A 19,853-nucleotide genomic window follows, 5' to 3' on the forward strand; every position below is an offset into this window, starting at 1 on the left:
CATAACAATGTTCTTGCATTTCATGCTTGCATCTTCTCATTCCCTGGATTGTTCCTACTCTTCCTTCAGATTCAGCAAAGCCATCCCTTCTGCAGGGAAGCCTTATAAATACATCTACTTGGTTTTACATGGCTGTCTCTCCAACCCAACTTTCAGGGTTTCCCCTGCCCCTCTTCCCACTGCCACCAGGCTGACAATATCTTAAGGGCAGAGTTCATATTTTATATTTCTCCAGAGTCATTGCTCATGATAGACTCATTATTTGGAGTTTCTTAGTCTCTTTAAAAACAATCACACCTTTGTCTTAACGTCAGTCTTCTGTAGATGTCTTGAGCCTCCTATGTGGTCATGAGGATTGTGCGTTGGGACCCAGGGAGACATGGTGAAGATTCAGCTGGAGAAAAGGGTTGTGCAACACAGCTTATGTTTGTTCTCTGTTAAAATCAGGCTCTTTCTTTCTAAGGAGAGTTCTAGAGCAGATGTTTCTATTATTCATGAGTCCATGTTTTGTAGTGTGTTCTATGTACCAAACTAAGGCACATTTGGTGTTTTTATCTTTATGCAAACCCACTGAGGTGGGTGGTGCTATCCTCCCTTGACACATAAGGAAGCAATCAGAGAGAAGTTGAATAACCTGCCCAACCTATTATAATTATTATTCATTAGAACTGAGATTTGTCTTCAAGCCCCATACTCTCAGCTTCTAAGCCATATGTGTTATGAAATGGATAAAATATTGTGAATTAAAAGGCAAATAATTTTGCATCCTGACCCAACATGCCTATTGAAGTTAGTAGAGTCTAAATGCAGCTATGGGTGGGAAACCAAGTTAATTATGAGACCTCTTGCCTAGTCCTGTCTTCAATTGTGCCTCCCCAGTCTCAGCCTGGGTTGCTCTGAACATATTTTCTTTCCTATCATCTTCCTGGTCTCCATTTCAAACACCTTGGTATAGGATGTACCTGTTCTTTTTCAAGTACTACATGTCTAAGACTTGTTAGTGAGATATTGTCTTCCACTGCCAGTTTTGGAGTCAGGCTTAGATGTGTGGAAACAATTAATCCCTCTATACCTGGCAGTTTCTTTCAAAAAATATGCCTACCTTTATCTGGTTTTCACAGCTTTAAGTCCACATATGCTTTTGAAATGAAAAGTGGCTTGCATCATTGACAAAGTAACTGCCATTAGAACCTAGTCTTGTAAATTTGTTTGACTTTTTGACCTTCAAATTCAGAGCAAATAGTAATACAACTCAAGTCTTGAAGCTATAACTCAGTGTCCTTGCCCCAGGAAAGAATCAGTTGGTTCTATCTTCAGGAAGATAATTTATACACACATACACATTTTATATAATCTATATATATATATAAAATATACACACATGCATTATATATGAAAATTTTTTGATAACTGCAAATTGCTGTACGCATAATGGGTATATTACTTTGTTAATTTTGTCATTTTGTATACAGCAGCTGTCATCCCATTTGCTATATTTAAGAGTTTTATTTTTCTTAAAATTCCTTTCCTTTCTGTGACTTTTAAAGAAGCACTTTTTTCCTTCTGTTCTCTCCCCAGTTTACCGTAAAGAGGAAAGCAAAGCTTTTCTCTATGACATGCAACACTTTCAGCACTTCTGTGACCAAATGTGTGGGGGTTTTCCCAATACCAACCAATTCTCCTACTCTCTGGACACCAACTGGGCATCCTATAATTCAACTATGACACCAACCACCTGGAGTTTATGCAGACGCTACAGGTTAAGGACTCAGTCCCACAAGACTGCCCCCACTTCAGATGCCAGTTTCAAGTAGCGAATCCCCAGGTTACCCAAACTTCTATCAGCCTTGGCTACAAATGGAGGGTTCCCACAACTCCCTCCTCAGTTTTGATGATTTGCTATGATGGCTCACAGAACTCAGGGGAAGACATTTACCAGTTTATTATTAAAGATATTATAAAGGACACAGATAAACAGCCAGATGAAGAGATACAGAGAGAGCTCTGGAAGGGTCCTGAATACAGAATTTCTGTCCCCATGGAGTTGGAATGCACCCCACTCCTAGCACATAGGATGTGTTCACCAACCTGGATGCGCTCTGAATCCTGTCTTTTGGAGATTTTTTGAAGGGTTTATCACATAAGCACGATCAATTACAAACTCAATCTCTAGTTCCTCTCCCCTAACTGTTGATGGGGGATGAGGGAGAGTGCCAAGCTTCTAACCATGCCTTGATCTTCCTGCTGACCAGCCTTCATTAAGGAACCCAGCAAGAGTGACCTTATTAGAACAAAATATGCTCCTAGCACCTTTATCATTTGGGAAATTATAAAGGTTTCATGAGCTCTGTCCAAGTTCTGACCAGGGAAGAAGACCAAAATAAATGTTTATTATTATAATTAATATTACAATATTATAATCTTTAACTTCACCTCTGTGACTTGGAATACATAATCACAGAAAATCATTTACAGTCATCCCACGTGTAACAACATTTCTGTCAATGACAGATCACATATACAATACAGCTGAAAAATTCCCATCGCCTAGTGATTTGTGTTGCAGTTGCCTAGAGTATTCAGTACAGTAACATGCTGTACAGGTCTGTAGCCTAGGACCAATAGGCTATAGCATACAGTCTAGGTGTGTAGTAGGCTACGTATCTAGGTTTGTGTAAATACACTCTGATATTTGCACAAAGAAATTCCCAAACATCAGATTTCTCAAAATTTTCCTGGTGGTTAAGTGATGCGTGACAGTAACTACATAGCTTAATGTGTTTGCATAAATGTATTTACACACTATATTCCATTTAATAAGTTGTTTTTCATGTTAATATGTCTCAGATATATTTTTGAGTCAGCACATGTTATATTTACCTCATTTAAGAGCCATTCTGTGCTTTTTGATGGAAGGCACTCATAAGAATACAGGGAGATTGGCAGCCATGTTTCAATCCTGCAGTGAAGCTGATACCTGACTAGGCATTAGTGCTCTACTTGTGCAAAACGATGTCATAACGGATCCTGCCTTTTGAGTGGCCTGAGGTCAGTGGTCAGTAGACCTTTGCTCTTCACAGTCCTCGGGGATCAGAACGTGAGCAAACGAGAAGGCACAGAAACCCAAGTCACACTGACACAGTGGCAGTAGGCTCTAGTCCATTCTCAATCTTCTACTTTGAATGAGTGCTTGAGTTAATTTTCAGGTCTGCGGGAATCCCTGCATAAATATAATTACATCTAAAGCTATGGGTCATTACCGTGACAGTAAGCTATGGATATAATAACCCACCATTATTTGTCATGTAATTTTTTATAAGCACTGATATTTTCTTATGGATCTATTTACTGTAGCCAATTTATCAGCCTGCTCTTTTTGGGTGGTTCCCCTACCCTCCACCCCACAAAGGATAACCCCTTCTCCTGCAAGTCAGTAATGTAGGTGAGAAGATTTCAGTTTTTCCTTTTAATAAATTCCTACCTGATTTTCAAAAAGTCTTATCCAAGTAGATTTCAAAGTTTTATTTATGGTATAAGACATGCTGATGAGTTATGGGACGTGGTATATGATACATGCAAGAGTAGTTATTTCTGCTATTTAAAGCTAACAAAATTTTTAAGCTAATCTGTCTTGAATATAATCAGGTAGGTAGCTCCAAGATTGGATAACCTTTCTTGAAATTAATCTCTTTCTTTCCTTTTCATAAATTAAAAATTTCTTAAGGCAAACATAATACATTTCCCTTAAATAACTGGCTTAAACCAAAAGGAATTGAATTTTTGAAAGGTCATCTTGATAGATTTATTTAAATAAGAGTAATAAATTTATTTTAATTAATGTTATTTACTATATAAAGAATTTTGCCACTATTGAATAGCAAAGCAATTAATCACAAGCCAAAGCAATATAAATAAAAATATGGTGTAAGACATTATCTCATTAAGACTTAGAAAAAAATTTTCTCACTAAGTAACATGTTCAGACTCAAATAAAGGTCTAGCAGTTATAAATGTATTATATACATGTATTAATTTCTTGATCTCTTTTATAAGGTCATATATGCTAGAAAGTAATATTTTTGAAGTTAAAAATAAATAATAAAATTTATGTCTTTCACCTGAAACTTATGCTTACCTTTCCTCTGTGCAAATACTGAATCCTGAATACCGAATTTGTGGCAACCACACATGAATACCATTTTCACCTGAAATGAGATAATATCCCAGTTCTTGATGGTTGTTCAAACAAGAGAAAGTTCATGGAAAGATTATGTTGTTATAGGGTTATTTAAATTCACCAGCTACTACAATAATTTGTTTAAAGAGATTTGGATTAAAGCAGGTTCTGAGTGTAATAATACACTATATTGATTATATCCTGATATCTGAAACTGAAAACCAGGTGAGGAATGACCTAAATGCAGCAGTGACACACATGACCAGCAGAGGCTGGCTGATAAGTCTAGCAAGGGTCAAGGCCTCTCAAAATGGTGGAATTCTTAGGAATAACCTGGGCAGATGCCACCATGACGTTCCATAGGTGAGCACAAATAAACTGATCTCATTACTACCCCTTGAAATAAACAAAAAAGCCCAATGTTTCATTGATCTATTTAGATTTTGGAGGATGCATATTCCACATCTAGAAATGTTGCTCACTGCTATCCACAAAACTACCCAAAGAATGCTGTATTTGAATGAGGGACCAAAAAAGCAGCCACATCTGAATTTCAAAAAGTAGTTCCTCTCTCACTGCCTATTTTGTCGTTCCATATCATATATGATCTTGGAAGTGTCTGTAACATATGCCTATTATATGTAGACTGGAGATTACTGCGAAAGCCTGTGAGTACCACTCATAGGTGACCACTGGGATTCTGTATCAGAATATTCCTAAATGATGTAGTAAGATATACACAATTTGAAAGACAGCTACTACCTTACTATTGGACATTAATGGTAACAGCCCCTATGACTGAAGGACATAAAATACTCCTGAAACCTGAAATGCTGTTATTGTCTTGTGTTATGTCAGAGAAACAATCTAATAAGGAAGACAGCATCCAGAAGAGTTCCATAATAAAGTGGAAATGAGAGAAACATGTTACTAGGGGGACACAGAGGTACTCACTGAATCTACAAGCAGGTAGACTGTTTCCCTCTAGGATTGACTTTGGAGCCACTTGAAGAACTACTGCGTCCTATCACCACCTGGACAGTGCCGTGTTAATAGATCTGTATTAATCATCAAAGAGCTGCTTGGTTCATGAATGGTAGTTCCAAGGTGGATGAATAGCCTCCTATTTGGAAGGCCACCACACTAAGACTGGCAGATTGAAAGACTGATTGAAAAAGATAACAAATTAGCTCAACAGACTGAATCGCATGCTGTTTTCCTGGCAGTGAAAGGGGAATTGAACAATAATAAAGGCCTTTACATTTCGGTTTTTACTGACTCATGACAGTAGCCCACGACCTAGCTATATAGTCAATGGAACACTGGCCTATTAAGTAGACACTTGTATGGGGAACAACCTCATGGAAATTACTATAGGAATTTAAGGAGCACATTAAAGTAGAATATGATAATGTTCATCAGAAAAGATCCTTTCTAGGGTCAGAAGGCATGTCCTTATGGTAGAACAACTTATATTCCTTTGGGTATATACTCAGTAATGAGATTGCTGGATCAAATGGTAGTTCTGTTTTTAGGTCTTTGAGGAATCATCACACTGCTTTCCACAATGCTTGAACTAATTTACACTCCCACCAATAGAATATAAGTGTTCCCTTTTCTTCACAACCTCGCCAGCATCTGTTATTTTTTGACTTTTTAATGATAGACATTATGACTGGTGTGAGATGGTATCTCATGGTGGTTTTGATTGGCATTTCTCTAATGATCAGTGATATTGAGCTTTTTCTCATATGTTTGTTGGCCACATGTATGTCTTCTTTTGAAAAGTATCCGTTCATGTCCCTTGCCCACTTTTTAATGGGGTTGTTTTTTTTTTTTCTTGCAGATTTGTTTAAGTTCCTTATAGATGCTGGATATTAGATCTTCATCAGATGCACAGTTTGCAAAAATGTTTTCCCATTCTATAGGTTATCTGTTTACTCTGTTGATAGTTTCTTTTGCTGTGCAGAGGCTCTTAAGTTTAATTAGATCCCATTTGTCAATTTTGGTTTTGTTGCAATTCCTTTTGGCATCTTTTTCATGAAATGCCTAGGTTGTCTTCCAGGGTTTTTATAATTTTGGGTATTATGTTTAAGTCTTCAATCCATCCTGAGTTGATTTTTGTATATGGTGTAAGGAAGGTGTCCGTTTCAATCTTCTGCATATGACTAGCCAGTTATCCTGGCACCATTTATTTGAATAGGGAGTCCTTTCCCCATTGCTTGTTTTTGTCAGCTTTGTTGAAGACCAAATGGTTGTAGATGTGTGGCCTCATTTCTGGGCTATCTGTTTTGTTCCATTGTTCTATGTGTCTGTTTTTGTACCAGTACCACACTGTTTTGGTTATTGTAGACCTGCAGTACAGTTTGAAGTCAGGTAGCATGATTCCTCCAGCTTTGTTCTTTTTGCTTAGGATTGCCTTGGCTGTTTGGGTTCTTTTCTGATTCCATATGAATTATAAAATAGTTTTTTTCCTAGTTCTGTGAAGAATGTCATTTGTAGTTTAATAGAAATAGCATTGAATCTATACATTGCTTTGGGAAATATGGCCATTTTAACAGTATGGATTCTTCTTTTCCATGAGCATGGAATGTTTTCCCATTTATATCATCTCTGATTTCTTTGAGCAGTGTTTTGTAATTCTCTATGTAGATATCTTTCACCTCCCTGGTTAGCTGTATTCCCAGGTATATTTTTTGTGTGTGGCCATCGTGAATGGAATTGCATTCTTCATTTGACTCTTGGCTTGACTGTTGCTGATATATACGAATGCCAGTGATTTTTGTACATTGATTTTGTATCCTGAAACTTTGCCGAAGTTGTTTATCAGCTAAAGAAACTTTTGCGTCAAGGCTGTGGGGTTTTCTCAACATAGAATTATGGTATTTTCAAACAGGGATCGTTTGACTTTTCTCTTCCTATTTGGATGCCTTTTAATCATTCTCTTGCCTGATTACTCTGGCCAAAACTTCTAGTACTACATTGAATGGGAGTGGTGAGAGAGGGCATCCTTGTGCCAGTCTTCAAAGGCAATACTTCCAGCTTTTGCCCATTCAATATGATGTCAGCCGTGAGTTTGTCATAGACGGCTGTTACCATTTTGAGGTATGTTCTTTCAATACCTAGTTTATTGAGAGTTTTTAACATGAAGGTATATTGAATTTTATTGAAAGCTTTTTCTGCATCTATTGAGATAATTATGTGGCTTTCTTCTTTAGTTCTGTTTATGTAATGAATCCCATTTATTGATTTGCATATGTTGAACCAACCTCACATCCCAGGGATAAAGCCTACTTGATTGTGTTGTATTAGTTTTCAGATGTGCTGCTGGATTCAGTTTGCCAGTATTTTGTTTAGGATTTTTGCATCAATGTTCATCAAAGATATTGGCCTGAAGTTTTCTTTTTTGTGTGTGTCTCTGCCAGGTTTTGATATCAGGATGATACTGGCCTCATAGAATGAGTTGGGGAGGAGTCGCTCCTCCTCAATTTTTGGAATAGTTTCAATAGGAATGGTACCAGCTCTTCTTTGTACATCTGGTAGAATTCAGCTCTGAATATGTCTGCTCCTGGACTTTTTTGGTTGGTAGGCTATTTATTACTGATCCAATTTTGGAGCTCATTATTGGTCTGTTCAGGGATTCAATTTCTTCCTGGTTTAGTATTGGGAGGGTGTATGTGTCCAGTAATTTATCCATCTCTTCTAGGTTTTCTAATTTGTTTGCATAGAGGTGCTCATAGTAGTCTTTGATGTTTGTTTGTATTTCTGAGGGGTCAGTGTTAACATCCCCTTTGTCATTTTAATTGTGTTTATTTGTATCTTCTGTCTTTTCTTCTTTATTAATCTATGTAGCAGCTAGACTAATAAAAAATCTTATTTTAAAAAAAACTGGATTCATTGATCTTTTGAATGTTTTTTCATGTCTTAATCTTCAACTCTGATTTAAGTTATTTCTTGTCTTCTACTAGCTTTGGGATTGGTTTGCTCTTGCTTCTTTAGTTCTTTTAATTGTGATGTTAGGTTTTTAATTTGAGATCTTTCTGACCTTTGATGTGGGTGTTTACTGCTATAAATTTCCCTCTTAACACTGCCTTAGCTGTGTCCCAGAGATTCTGGTGTGTTGTATCTTTGTTCTCATTAATTTCAAAGAACTTGATTTCTTCCTTAATTTCATTATTTACACACAAAAAAAGTTATTCAGGATCAGATTGTTTGATTGCCATGTAATTGCATGGTTTTGAACAATTTGTTTAGTCTTCATTTGTATTTTTATTGTGCTGTGGTCCAAGAGTGTATTTGGTATGATCTCGGTTCTTTCGCATTTGCTGAGGATTGTTTTATGTACAATTGTGTGGCCAATTTTAGAGTATGTGCCATGTGGCAATGAGAAGAATGTGTACTCTGTTGGTTTGATGTAGAGAGTTCTGCAAAGGTCTATCAAATCCATTTGGTCCAATGTTGAGTACAAGTCCCGAGTACTTTTGTTAATTTGTTAATTTTCTGCCTTGATAATCCATCTACTACTGTCAGGGAAGTCAGTGAAGTGTTAAAGTGTCCCAATATTACTGTGTGGGAGTCTAAGTCTCTTTGTGGGTTTCCAATAACTTGCTTTATGAATCTGGGTGCTCCTGTGTTGAGTGAACGTATATTAATGATAGTTAAGTCTTCTTGTTGAATTGAACCCTTTACTATTATGTAAAGGGTCTTTTTGATCTTTGCTGGTTTAAAGTCTGTTTTGTCTGAAATTAGGATTCCAACCCCTGCTTTTTCTGATTTCCATTTGCGTGGTAGATTTTCCTCCATCCCTTTATTTTCAGCCTAAGGGTTTCATTACCAGTGAGATGGGTCTCTTGAAAATAGCATACCATTAGTTATTATAAGGCATATCTTTTCTGGTAAATTTACTTTTGGTCCTTTTTGCATGCATAATTGAATATTTTGTTTGATCTGAATGCCTGGGTTAAAAGTTTTGTGAACACTCTTATCTTGGTTCCATTTTGGCTTGGTTATGCCCATCTGTAAATGATTTGGCCTTTTTCCTTTGCTTGTTTCTAAAAATCTTCCAAGAGCAAAAATAAACGTTCTAGATGGCGTATGCAAGATAGCTAATTGAAAGCCACTAGTATGATCACCATCATCTAAAACACTGGTCCAAACTCTTGATATGTTATGAAAGAATTTATAGCATTTTCTTTGTTCTTGAGAAATTAATAAGAAGCAGAATTCTCAAATATTAAAGCATACCAAGTTTTCTGGGACTCCCACTGTCCACATATTATGGCCTATTCTCATGTGCAATTTTAAAATTGATGGGCAAATTATATCAAGAAAAATTCAGTGCCCAAATGATCATTTCTCAAGCTCTTTTTTAAAAAATCCTGCAACTACAGAGTTAACATGTAGAGCCTTCTAACTTCCTTATCTCTACTTCTTTTCTACCAACTTTTAGTCTGTCAACTTTTCTACTGATGTTGAGATAAAACTCACTGCTTGTGGCATTCCAGCCAAGGTTTTTAAAAAGTTTCACAGGGCTTTCTGTTTAATGGCTTTACTAATTAAAATAGCTCCATGGTAACCAACAACCTAGACACCTTTTGGAAATGCATATTTAGGTTTGTTTCACTAGCAGTTGCTTATGGTGATGGAACAGTTAATCCAAGGATTGACAGTCTAAAAGGGAAGAACTAGACAAATATTTATGAAAATTATACTCTCAGATCAAACAGATCAAAATCTTGAGCTCAGTGCAATAATATAAGGTGTCTTTGTCTGGTATAAATTTTCTATTGTCTGCTATGCAGAGGTCAAAAAGGAAAAAAACAAAAGAAACCAGCTAAAATGTTTCTCCACCTGCATCAACTGTCAAGCAAACCAAACCGGCAAACAAAAGATAGATTTGTTGCTAAAAAAGACTATTTGGAGATTTTGGGGTTTTTTTCTTATAAAATTCAGTCTGTCCTAGCTAAAATGTAAACATCGAAAATTTAACCCTAAACTCATTTGAAACTTGAAAAAATAGAAAAAAAGAAAGAGGTTTTTTTTTGGTTTTTTTTGTTTTTTTTTTTTTTTAACCAAATTGCTTCACCCACAATTTTGGTCTGCAGCCTTATTAGATTACCTATGAGGGCAAATAAAGTTTACCCATATGAACAGATCCCATCTTTGACCCAACTGTCTTCTATAAACTGGTGAGTCTATATGTTTTGTGTCTCATGCCTAAAATTCTAAAGTGAAAGCTATAAGATCTCTGTGTGTATGTATCTATGTCTAGGTGTATCTACTCATATGTGCATATATTATGTTATATGCTATATTTACATGTTATAATCTGTCATACTCATCCAGAAATCCCTAAAGGAACTCTATTCAGATTGACTTAAATAAATGAGCACTCATGTAAAATATTTAGCAATTAACCCAAATACCTTTTAGTTTATATGACTTACACAAATCTTTGATAAGTAAGCTGGTTTTTAAAATGTTGGTAAAATAAAAAATAGAAATACCTTAAAATTTGTCAGCATACATTTTTGCCTGTGTTTACTGTTCAGACAGCTTTATAGTCATCTCTACCAAACATTTTAAGGCGTTAGAGTTTGACATAAAGATTATAAAACTGTAAACCCAGCTTAAGACAAAATGATCTTTATGCAATTCTTTGATATGTCAGACTAACATTGTTTAATAAAAACAAGGTAACTCTGTGTTGTCTTTACTAGGTTTCTGATTACTTAGGAAAACTGAGCTTTGAAAGTGTTAAGGTTTTTAAAGCCATATAACTTTCTATATTGCTTTTGAAGTGTTTATCACTCTGGTTAAATGCATGGCTATTAGTTTACAGCAACCTATGATCCTGTTTTGATCAACTGTTTCAAACCTTTTTTCCATCTTTGGCATGCTTCCCCAGGATCAAAATTCTAAATTAAATAGTTTTGACCTAGATTTCACTTTGGAATTTTCCATTTGAGCCCCTGGAGAGTCTCAAAGGATGTACTTCTCATCTTGTGGAGATATTAAATGATTAGGGCTTACTTGGTAAATTGTATGGGGAACACCGTCAAATGATAAGTGATGCTAGATCTTCTTTCAGTTCCATTCATGAATGTGTTTTTGATATGAATGTTCCAAAATTTAATAAGACTCTTAGAAATCTGTCATCAGTCATAATACTGGATATTATGTTGTGTACAGCAAAAATAACTGAATTTCCTTGTCAATTGCTGATTACAATGAACTTTCATCAGATTTTTAATCATGACTAGCCTAAGTTTTGGTCATTCACAGTTATTGTTTTGATTTTTCTCTAAAAGCACTTGTAATAAGCTACACTCCAAAATTACTTTTCACAGAAAATACTCTAGAAGTACTCTTAAATATAGGTTTTTAATAACTTTAAGATCAATGGACTAGATAAAAATTTCCCAGAACTCCAGTAAAGAAACTGATTAGTTCGTCAAATTGCTATTCAAGATCAAGCAAGACAAAAATTAATTGTGTGAAACTGAAAAACTGATGAAGATAATGTTTTTGTGCTCTTTATTTAAAACGTTTTTGGCCAGGCATGGCGGCTCATGCCTGTAATCCCAGCATTTTGGGAGGCTTAGGTGGGGAGATCATGAGGACAAGAGATCAAGACCATCCTTACCAACATGGTAAAACCCCATCTCTACTAAAAATACAAAAATTAGCTGGGCGTGGTGGCACGTGCCTGTAGTCCCGGCTACTCGGGAGGCTGAGGCAGGAAAATTGCTTGAACCTGGGAGGCGGAGGTTGCAGTGAGCCGAGATTGCACCACTGCACTCCAGCCTGGCGACAGAGCGAGACTCCGTCTCATTAAAAAAAAAAAAAACAAAAAAAAACATTTTTGATCCTTTGCTTAAATGTTTTGTTTTTCAGATTTAAAGAAATTTTCTCTCTCAAGCTATCTGTAGCTTATGGCAACTTGGTAAAGTATACTTTTGTAAACAAAGATGGATTCATTTGCTTTTTCTCTCCACTTGATTCCTCCAAAATTTGGAAACTATTCATAAGTATTCCTATGGCAATGTGGTTATTTGCATAAGTCCAGTGAAAATCTGTTCTCTCTTTACAGCAGGATACAATTAGAAACATTGGCTATATTGTCAAAGCTTTGATGAAAATGTCATTTTGAGAATGTGCATAGAATGCCTGGCTTACCAGGCATTCTGGTTTCCAGCCTTATCATGAGTAGATAAAAAACGATCACTTCCTGGAAAACTCAGGAACCCTAATAATTTAAATTTTAGATTTAGATTTTAATTTAGATTTTAGCAAAACCTAAAGTCTGCCTTGGTTTGGCTTTCTAACATCAAGAGGTTTTTAAATCTGAGATTCTTATGTGATCTATGTGGAGAGAAAAAGTTATGTTTCCAACAAAAAGCTAAAACATCTGTTATTGGGTTGTAGCTCTGCACTTTTTCAAGTTCTTGCTGTCTGCCTATAGACTACACTAGATCCTGAATTTGTCTAGATTCCTCCAATCCAACCTTCTTCCATGAAATTACTAAAAACAGTAATTTGTTTCTAAAGCCCTATAAACTGAAACTTGACAAATTTCTAAAACTGAGTCCTGTGCCTAATGTATAGGCCACACAGAAAGTTCACCAAACTACCCAGTGCTATAACCAGAGACATTCAAACTGCAAACCAGGATGAGAAAAGTTGACTTTTTCTTTTTTTTTTTTTTTGAGACAGAGTCTTGCTCTGTTTCCCAGGCTGGAATGCAGCGGTGTGATCTTGGCTCACTACAACGTCTGCCTCCCAGGTTCAAGTGATTCTCCTGCCTCAGCCTCCAGAGTAGCTGGGATTACAGGGGTGTGCCACCACACCTGGCTAATTTTTGTATTTTAGTAGAGATGGGGTTTCACCATGTTGGCCAGGCTGGTCTCAACCTCCTGACCTCAAGTGATCCACCTGCTTTCGCCTCCCAAAGTGCTGGGATCACAAGGGTGAACCACCACACCTGGCCAAAAAGTTGGCTTTTTCATACTGTTAACAGCTTTTCCCAAGACATCAGAATAGGACTCTATATTGTAATGAGACTCTTACCCTCTTAATGTCAACCTTTTTCATTTGACAGGATAATGGTCATTTGATTTATTCAATTGGTTACTTAGGTTCATGGCTCAAAGCCATTATGCAAACTGGTATTGTCAAACTACTATTAATCTTACTTTGTGTTTTTCTTTTTAAACTTTGCATCTGTTACTTGCTAAATTTTGCAGAAGTGCAATTCCTGGCAGAATAATGCTAGCTTAGCACTTTGAAGTGATAACAAATGCCTATGAAACACAAAAATAAACTTAACAATGGACTCCAGGTATACTCAGCCTGAGAGCCACTCCCTTCAAACCTCTCTTGTTGCTTAAATTGTGGCTAAAAGGGTTTTGATACTGACGTCTCACTGTCGTTTGCTTTCTCCAACATTGGACCGTCTAGACCAGCAACCAAGGACAGGTTTATCTTAGCACCAAGGAATATCAGAACCTCACTACAGGATGACTTATTAGTGATGCTTTTGGAGAAAGAACTTGATCAAATGGGGAAAATGTGAAATTTGTCAGAATGAAAATGGAATCACTTATGTTAAAAAAAAAAAAATTGACAAATAGAGCTGGAGAAAGCAATGAAGAGAGAGTTTTGCTGGGCACAGCAGCTCACACCTGTAATCCCAGCAGTTTGGGAGACCAAAGTGAGCAGATTGCTTGAACTCAGGAGTTTGAGACCAGCCTGGGCAACATAGTGAAACTCCATCTGTACAAAAAATTAGCTGGGCATGGTGGCACATACCTGTAGTGCCAGCTACTCAGGAGGCTGAGGTGGGAGTATCACTTGAGCCCAGGAGGCAGAGGTTGCAGTGAGCCGAGATTGTACTACTGCACTCCAGCCTGGGTGACAAAGTCAGAACCTGTCTCCAAAAGAAAAAAAGAAAAAAGAAAAAAAAGAGTTCTATGCATTAATGCCTAATAACAAAAACTATCACAAAAGATTCTGTAGAAACTGAAATCTTGCACAAAGGCCATTGCAATCTTGCAAAAAAAAATAAAATAAAAAATACAGCTGCAAGAAAATCTGCCCAGCAACTGCCTATACAAACTTGGACTGACATCACTCATTATTGATCCTTGTAACAAAGGAAAATTATCTTAAAACAATTATGAAATCATCTATTTTTTCTTTAAAAATCTTTGTCTTCTTTTGTCTCCCTGAATATGAACGTGGTTTACTATGGCATGCATATTTCCATTGTGATGCCCTATTCTAAAAAATACATAATTTTTTGCCAGACACAGTGGCTCACGCCTGTAACCCCAGCACTTTGGGAGGCCAAGGTGGGCAGATCATGAGGTCAGGAGATTGAGACCATCCTGGCTAACACGTGAAACCCTGTCTCTACTAAAAATACAAAAAAAATTAGCCAGGCATGGTGGTGGGCACTTGTAGTCCCAGCTACTGGGGAGGCTGAGGCAGGAGAATGGCATGAACCGGGGAGGCGAAGGTTGCAGTGAGCCGAGATCGCGCCACTGTACTCTAGCCTGGGTAACAACAGAGCAAGACTCTGTCTCAAAAAAAAAAAAAAAAAAAACAAATATATATATATATTTAAACCTCTCTCGCTGTGTGTTTTAGGTTGACAGCATGAATCATATTCTTAACATCCTATATTTTCAAATATCTGGATTTATATTAGATAATAATTATATTTAGTTGCCAAATGTCCTAAAGCTCATCTCAGTGCAAGGACTTGGTGTCTTTTGGAGTTAACTGGTTTGGTGTCCAATGCATTGGTCAGCATCCCACATTAGAACACTCCATGGCACCATTTTCTTTTCTTTGGCAGGAAAGGATATGAGAATGGAACACATACTCACACATGCAATTAACTAGTTATAGCATAGGCCTGCTAAGGGGCATGACACCTGAATTTGGCAGAAAAGTTGTCAAGCAGTAGCTAATCTCTTCTTAAATTGGTGAAGAATTCATAGGCTTTGACTATGGCCTAGAGGTGATCCCAGTGACCGGAGTTATTCTTAAGGTTGGATAGGACCTTGGGTGTCTGGGCAGCTGTTGTTCTCTCTGCTTTTAAAGGCAGGCTATCCTTCCCTTTCTCCTCCTCCCAGGACACACCCCTGAGGTCTCTCTGCCATCTTTCCAGATTTCACTTGGTTGAATTATCAAGACCCCACATCACCTCCTCTGGAAATGATTGCTTCTGAGAGGAAGCCTTCCTTGCTTCTCTGTCCCTTCAACCACACTCTGTATCTTCAGCATCTAGCCCAGTACCTAGTCTAAAAATAGATGCTCAATAAATGTCTGCTGAACTAACAAATGAATACCACTCATTTCAACCTCATCTACCGCTTTGTCTTGTTCATTTCCCCCAATTTTTTTTTCTGAATTTGACTGCAAATGCATTAAGGGTAAGATGTTAAAATTTGTTGCTTTCCTAAAGAGTCCATATTTGCAGTTTTGGTTAGCCATTATATGTTTGTGAATTCCTTGAATCCTTCTCCAAAGCACAAATCTCTTGCTTAAGAGAGGTCATTTTTAGGAGAGCCCAGTCTTATATTATATCATAATAAATTGTGTGTAGGGCCTAGAGAGAAGAAAACCATATGAAGAGATGCCTTGGATGAGCCTCAGGTCCATTAACTCATTTTTTCACTTCATTTTCATAATAACCTCACTGGATTAGTGAGGTTGGTGGCACTAATCTACTAGGTTGGTTGATTATCTTTAAAGCCCATGTTCATAACATGTCACTCCTAGGAGTTCAATTATGAGTAAATGAAATATGGTGAATTCAAATTTAAGCCATGTTGAATCCTGAGCCTTCAAATACCTTTAAAAGCAGGAGGATATCTATGTGCAGGAAGAGGCTGCATAAGACTTAATCAAATCCTAGCTGGTCTTATCTTAAGTGGGCCTCCCTAACCCTTTGTCCACATTCTGAGCTGCTTTTGAGATTGAGCAATTAGAATTTACCCTAGTGTGAATTAGAAAAGAGTCCTGTCTGGGCAAAGTACTAGGGGTGCACAGCTTGTTGACTGGATGGCACTGTTGTTCAAATTAGGAAAAGCATCTCCTCTGGGCGGACAGCTGAGAAGAATTGAGTCTGAGCAGGATTCCAGGCTCTCTCTCTATTTTCTGGGCTCCCTCTCCATTTCCAACAGTCCTGATGACTCTGCTCTCCACCTTCTCAAATCCTTGAGGTCTCAGCCATTCATATTTGCAGTAAGCCGTCCCTCTACAGGAACCTGTAAGCCACCACTGGCCCTAATTCTTATCTCTATAAAGATCCCATATACAGATTTACTCTCTTCTCATAGTCCATGTATATGGAAAGGACAAGAGTCCTTTCCAGGTTTTTAATTTACTTTTGTCCCATTAAAATTAATCACTCAAATGTTGTGAGACACACAAGGTAATTGGCACCTGCAAGCCCTTGGGATTACCATTACCTCTTCTCACAGTCACCTAAAAACGTATTTCAGTTTACATGAATGTGGTCCCTAAAACAAAAATAAAAGGTTTAGAGTAGTTTTCTCTCTCTTCCCCAACCCTTCTTGCTACAATCAGTCTGTACAACTATCACCATTCTTATCCCTGCACAGCCAGCAAGATGACTATTCTCTGGTAAGAAGCAGTTGTACCTCCGTCTGATCAAGGCATGTGAGTGGGAAAAAGAGAGGGTGTGTGGTAGTTGTGAACTGCTGGCCTTCCCTTCTGTTGCCTGCCCCACCCATAACCTGTACTCTCCTTTCCCCTCTCCCCTTCTCCCTGTCAAATACTAACAAGGCAGATTTCAGCTTCTTAGAGTAGAAGGTATCTTGGTTGTGCCAAGATAAGATGGATGAGCATCAGCGTTGACTGTGAGTTTGAGTTCCTGTAGGGCTTTGAGCTTCTTTTGAAGGAATATAATTCCACTCAGTCATCTTCTGGCCTTTCCAAGAAATTCATCCTGTCCTAGCTTTTACTAGAGCAAAGACCTCTTGTGTCTTCTGCTTCCACCCCATGCCCTAATTAGTGGTTCAGGCCCCTGGATGAAAACTCATAACCTTGTGAACCCTACTGTCCTAATCTTCAATCCCAACCTCAGGACAGAACTCATGAGGATTGGGCCTCAGGCTTCCACAGTGTCAGCAATGGTGATGTGGAAAGAGGAGCCCTGAGATTCACAGCGGGTTCTCCAGGCTTTTTTCCTCTTCATAAGTGCAACATAACGAAATAAAGTATCTCCAATGGAGAAGCCATAAATACTTGGGGCCCAGATTCTCACTGGGGCTGGGATTCCTGGAGTATCTCACCTTAGTAGGGCAACCTTTACCAGTCTGAAGTTTGCCTTCAGCTGGGCATGTTCATATCTTCACTGTCATCTTATTCATGAGTGATCAGACCACTGGAAAATGCCTCCAGCTTATAACCTTATTGAAACAGATTTGTGTCAGGACATTCTATTCCCATATATTTATCAACCGAAAGGTTAACGATGTCATGTCAGCCAGTCAGAGCCTCTTTCCCAGAAGAGTAATCTGACTGGAGAACATAATTCTTAGCAAAAATTTGCTTGGAAAATATGGGTTCAGTAAACAGAACTGGACTATTTTAGGAGACACTTTGTTCAAGCTGATAGCTAATTTGTCATTCATTTCAACTAAGATTCTCTAAGGGGACTGTGTTAGTTCATTTTGCACTGATACAAAGGAATACTCGAGACTGGGTAATTTATAAAGAAAAAAGATTTATTTGACTCACGGTTCTGCAGGCTGTACAAGTGTGGCACCAGCATCTGCTCACCTCCTGGTGAGGTCTCAGGAAGCTTTCATTCGTGGTGAAAGGCCAGGAGGAAGCAGGGATGTGACATGGTGAAAGAGGGAACAACAGAGAAAGGAGGAGGTGCCAGCCTCCTTTAAACAACCAGCTCTTGCATGAACTAATAGAGTGAGAACTCACTTATCTCCAAGGGGGTGGTACCAAGCCAATAGTGAGGGATCCACCCACCATGACCCAAACACTTCCCACCAGGCTCCACCTCCAAGATTAGGGATCACATTTCAACATGGTATTCAGAGGAGACAAATATCTAGACTATATCAGGGACCAAGTATTTGCATCTTCTTTCTCCTTGCAGCTTGCTTGAGAATCTTTTGCATTTTTTACTGCGAACCATGTCCTGAAACAACACTTTGTAACTTGTGATGACTTTCAAGTTTGTGTATAAAACTTTGGATTGTACTGAGATTTACCACGTCCTGGTGATACGTAGAATGACCCCTTAATCTTCACAGGAAGGTACTTCAGTTTATTCTGCATTACACATTTTTCTACTAAGTTGTTAACATTTTCATTTGCCTCAAATTTCATACACTAAAAGATTTAGTCTTTTTATCATATATGTTGGAAAAAATCTTTCTCAGTTTGTTTTGTCATTTACCAACCATAAGTTTTAAATTTTTTCATAATAAAATTGATCATTCTTTTGTGGCTTGGAAGCTTAGATTGTCAGTCTTAAGAGTAATCATTAAAATGCCTGAAGTGAAGGGAGAAAAGGGAAGTTGAGGCAGTTGCTCCTCAAGGGCTGAACAAATTACAATAAATACAGAGATTATATATGCCCATTTTACCTATGTATCTATTGTCTACCTTATAATCCACCCATTCATCTATCTACCATGGTACTAATAGAATGTGCTTTGAAGATCTACAATTACAGGGAATATAATTAAGCAGAGGCTCCAACTGCTGCACTCTGAAATCCATCTGGGTGTTTCCTAGGGATCTATGCCCTCCTCTCCCAGCCAATGACCAATCACAGCAGGGACACTAAGGCAGGCTTGTTCCTGGGAGATGCAGAACTCCTCTGACAGCAGACTTGGGCCTGAGGACTCCCAGCAGCCTTGCTGAACTTTCCTTGACTGTACAGCAGTCTAGAACAATTACACCTAACTTTCCTTTCTCTCTTTTTTTATTCAGGGTCAGACATACATGGCAGTCTGATGCTCTCCCAGCATCTCTGGATCCTTCCTCATTTTATCTCACAAGTATTTGTCCTAATAAGGTCCTTGTACACTTAATCTTATTTTGGTATCTGCTTCTTAGAAGACTCTGGCTAATATATTATGAGGTTCTCTCATTTCTTGTGTTGCAGCTGCCTACATCCTCACGGTAATTGAGGTCAATTTGCTCTCTTACGTCGTGATTCCTTTCTTTTCCTATTGACCCATTGGCATGAGGAGCCCAGAATGATGAGGTGGTACTCACAGCTTTGAGTACTGAGGACCCTTACTGACTCCTTCTATGAAAATGTCCCCCTGGTCCCCACTGTCCAGGAGCTAGCACTTCTGATTCAGCGGTGCCTGAGGTTATGGGATCAGGAAGTGTGCAGTCCACAGTGGGTCAATGGGATTGATCATAAGAGAGGCTACTACTACTTCCACTCATCAGTTTGCAGATCCATGTGTTCTAGATATTGGTGTATATCTTATATATACCATATATAATGAGTGTACATACTGACTGAGGACAGTTCCAATCCTACAGTGTCTTGTCCACAGTTAGTGACTTAAATTAGCCTTCGAAGGCCTTTCCGTTGTTCTAGTAGCAAATGAAAGGCTTCCAGTGTATGGTAGGGCCAGTGGATCCCATGGTAATACCT

General features: G+C 38.0%; 1 protein-coding gene across 1 annotated transcript in view; it reads right to left on the reverse strand.

The window, feature by feature from the left end:
* The window catches only part of LOC106999362 (uncharacterized), a 154,871-nt gene that overhangs the window by 26,729 nt on the left and 108,289 nt on the right, over window positions 1-19,853 (reverse strand). The window contains exon 6 of the mRNA XM_077940739.1: window positions 4,136-4,205. Within this exon, the coding sequence (XP_077796865.1) occupies window positions 4,136-4,205 (70 nt within the window). The remainder of the gene's footprint in view (window positions 1-4,135; window positions 4,206-19,853) is intronic.

This window comes from Macaca mulatta, chromosome 7, assembly GCF_049350105.2.
Source record: "Macaca mulatta isolate MMU2019108-1 chromosome 7, T2T-MMU8v2.0, whole genome shotgun sequence".
NCBI classification, from domain to species: domain Eukaryota; kingdom Metazoa; phylum Chordata; class Mammalia; order Primates; family Cercopithecidae; genus Macaca; species Macaca mulatta.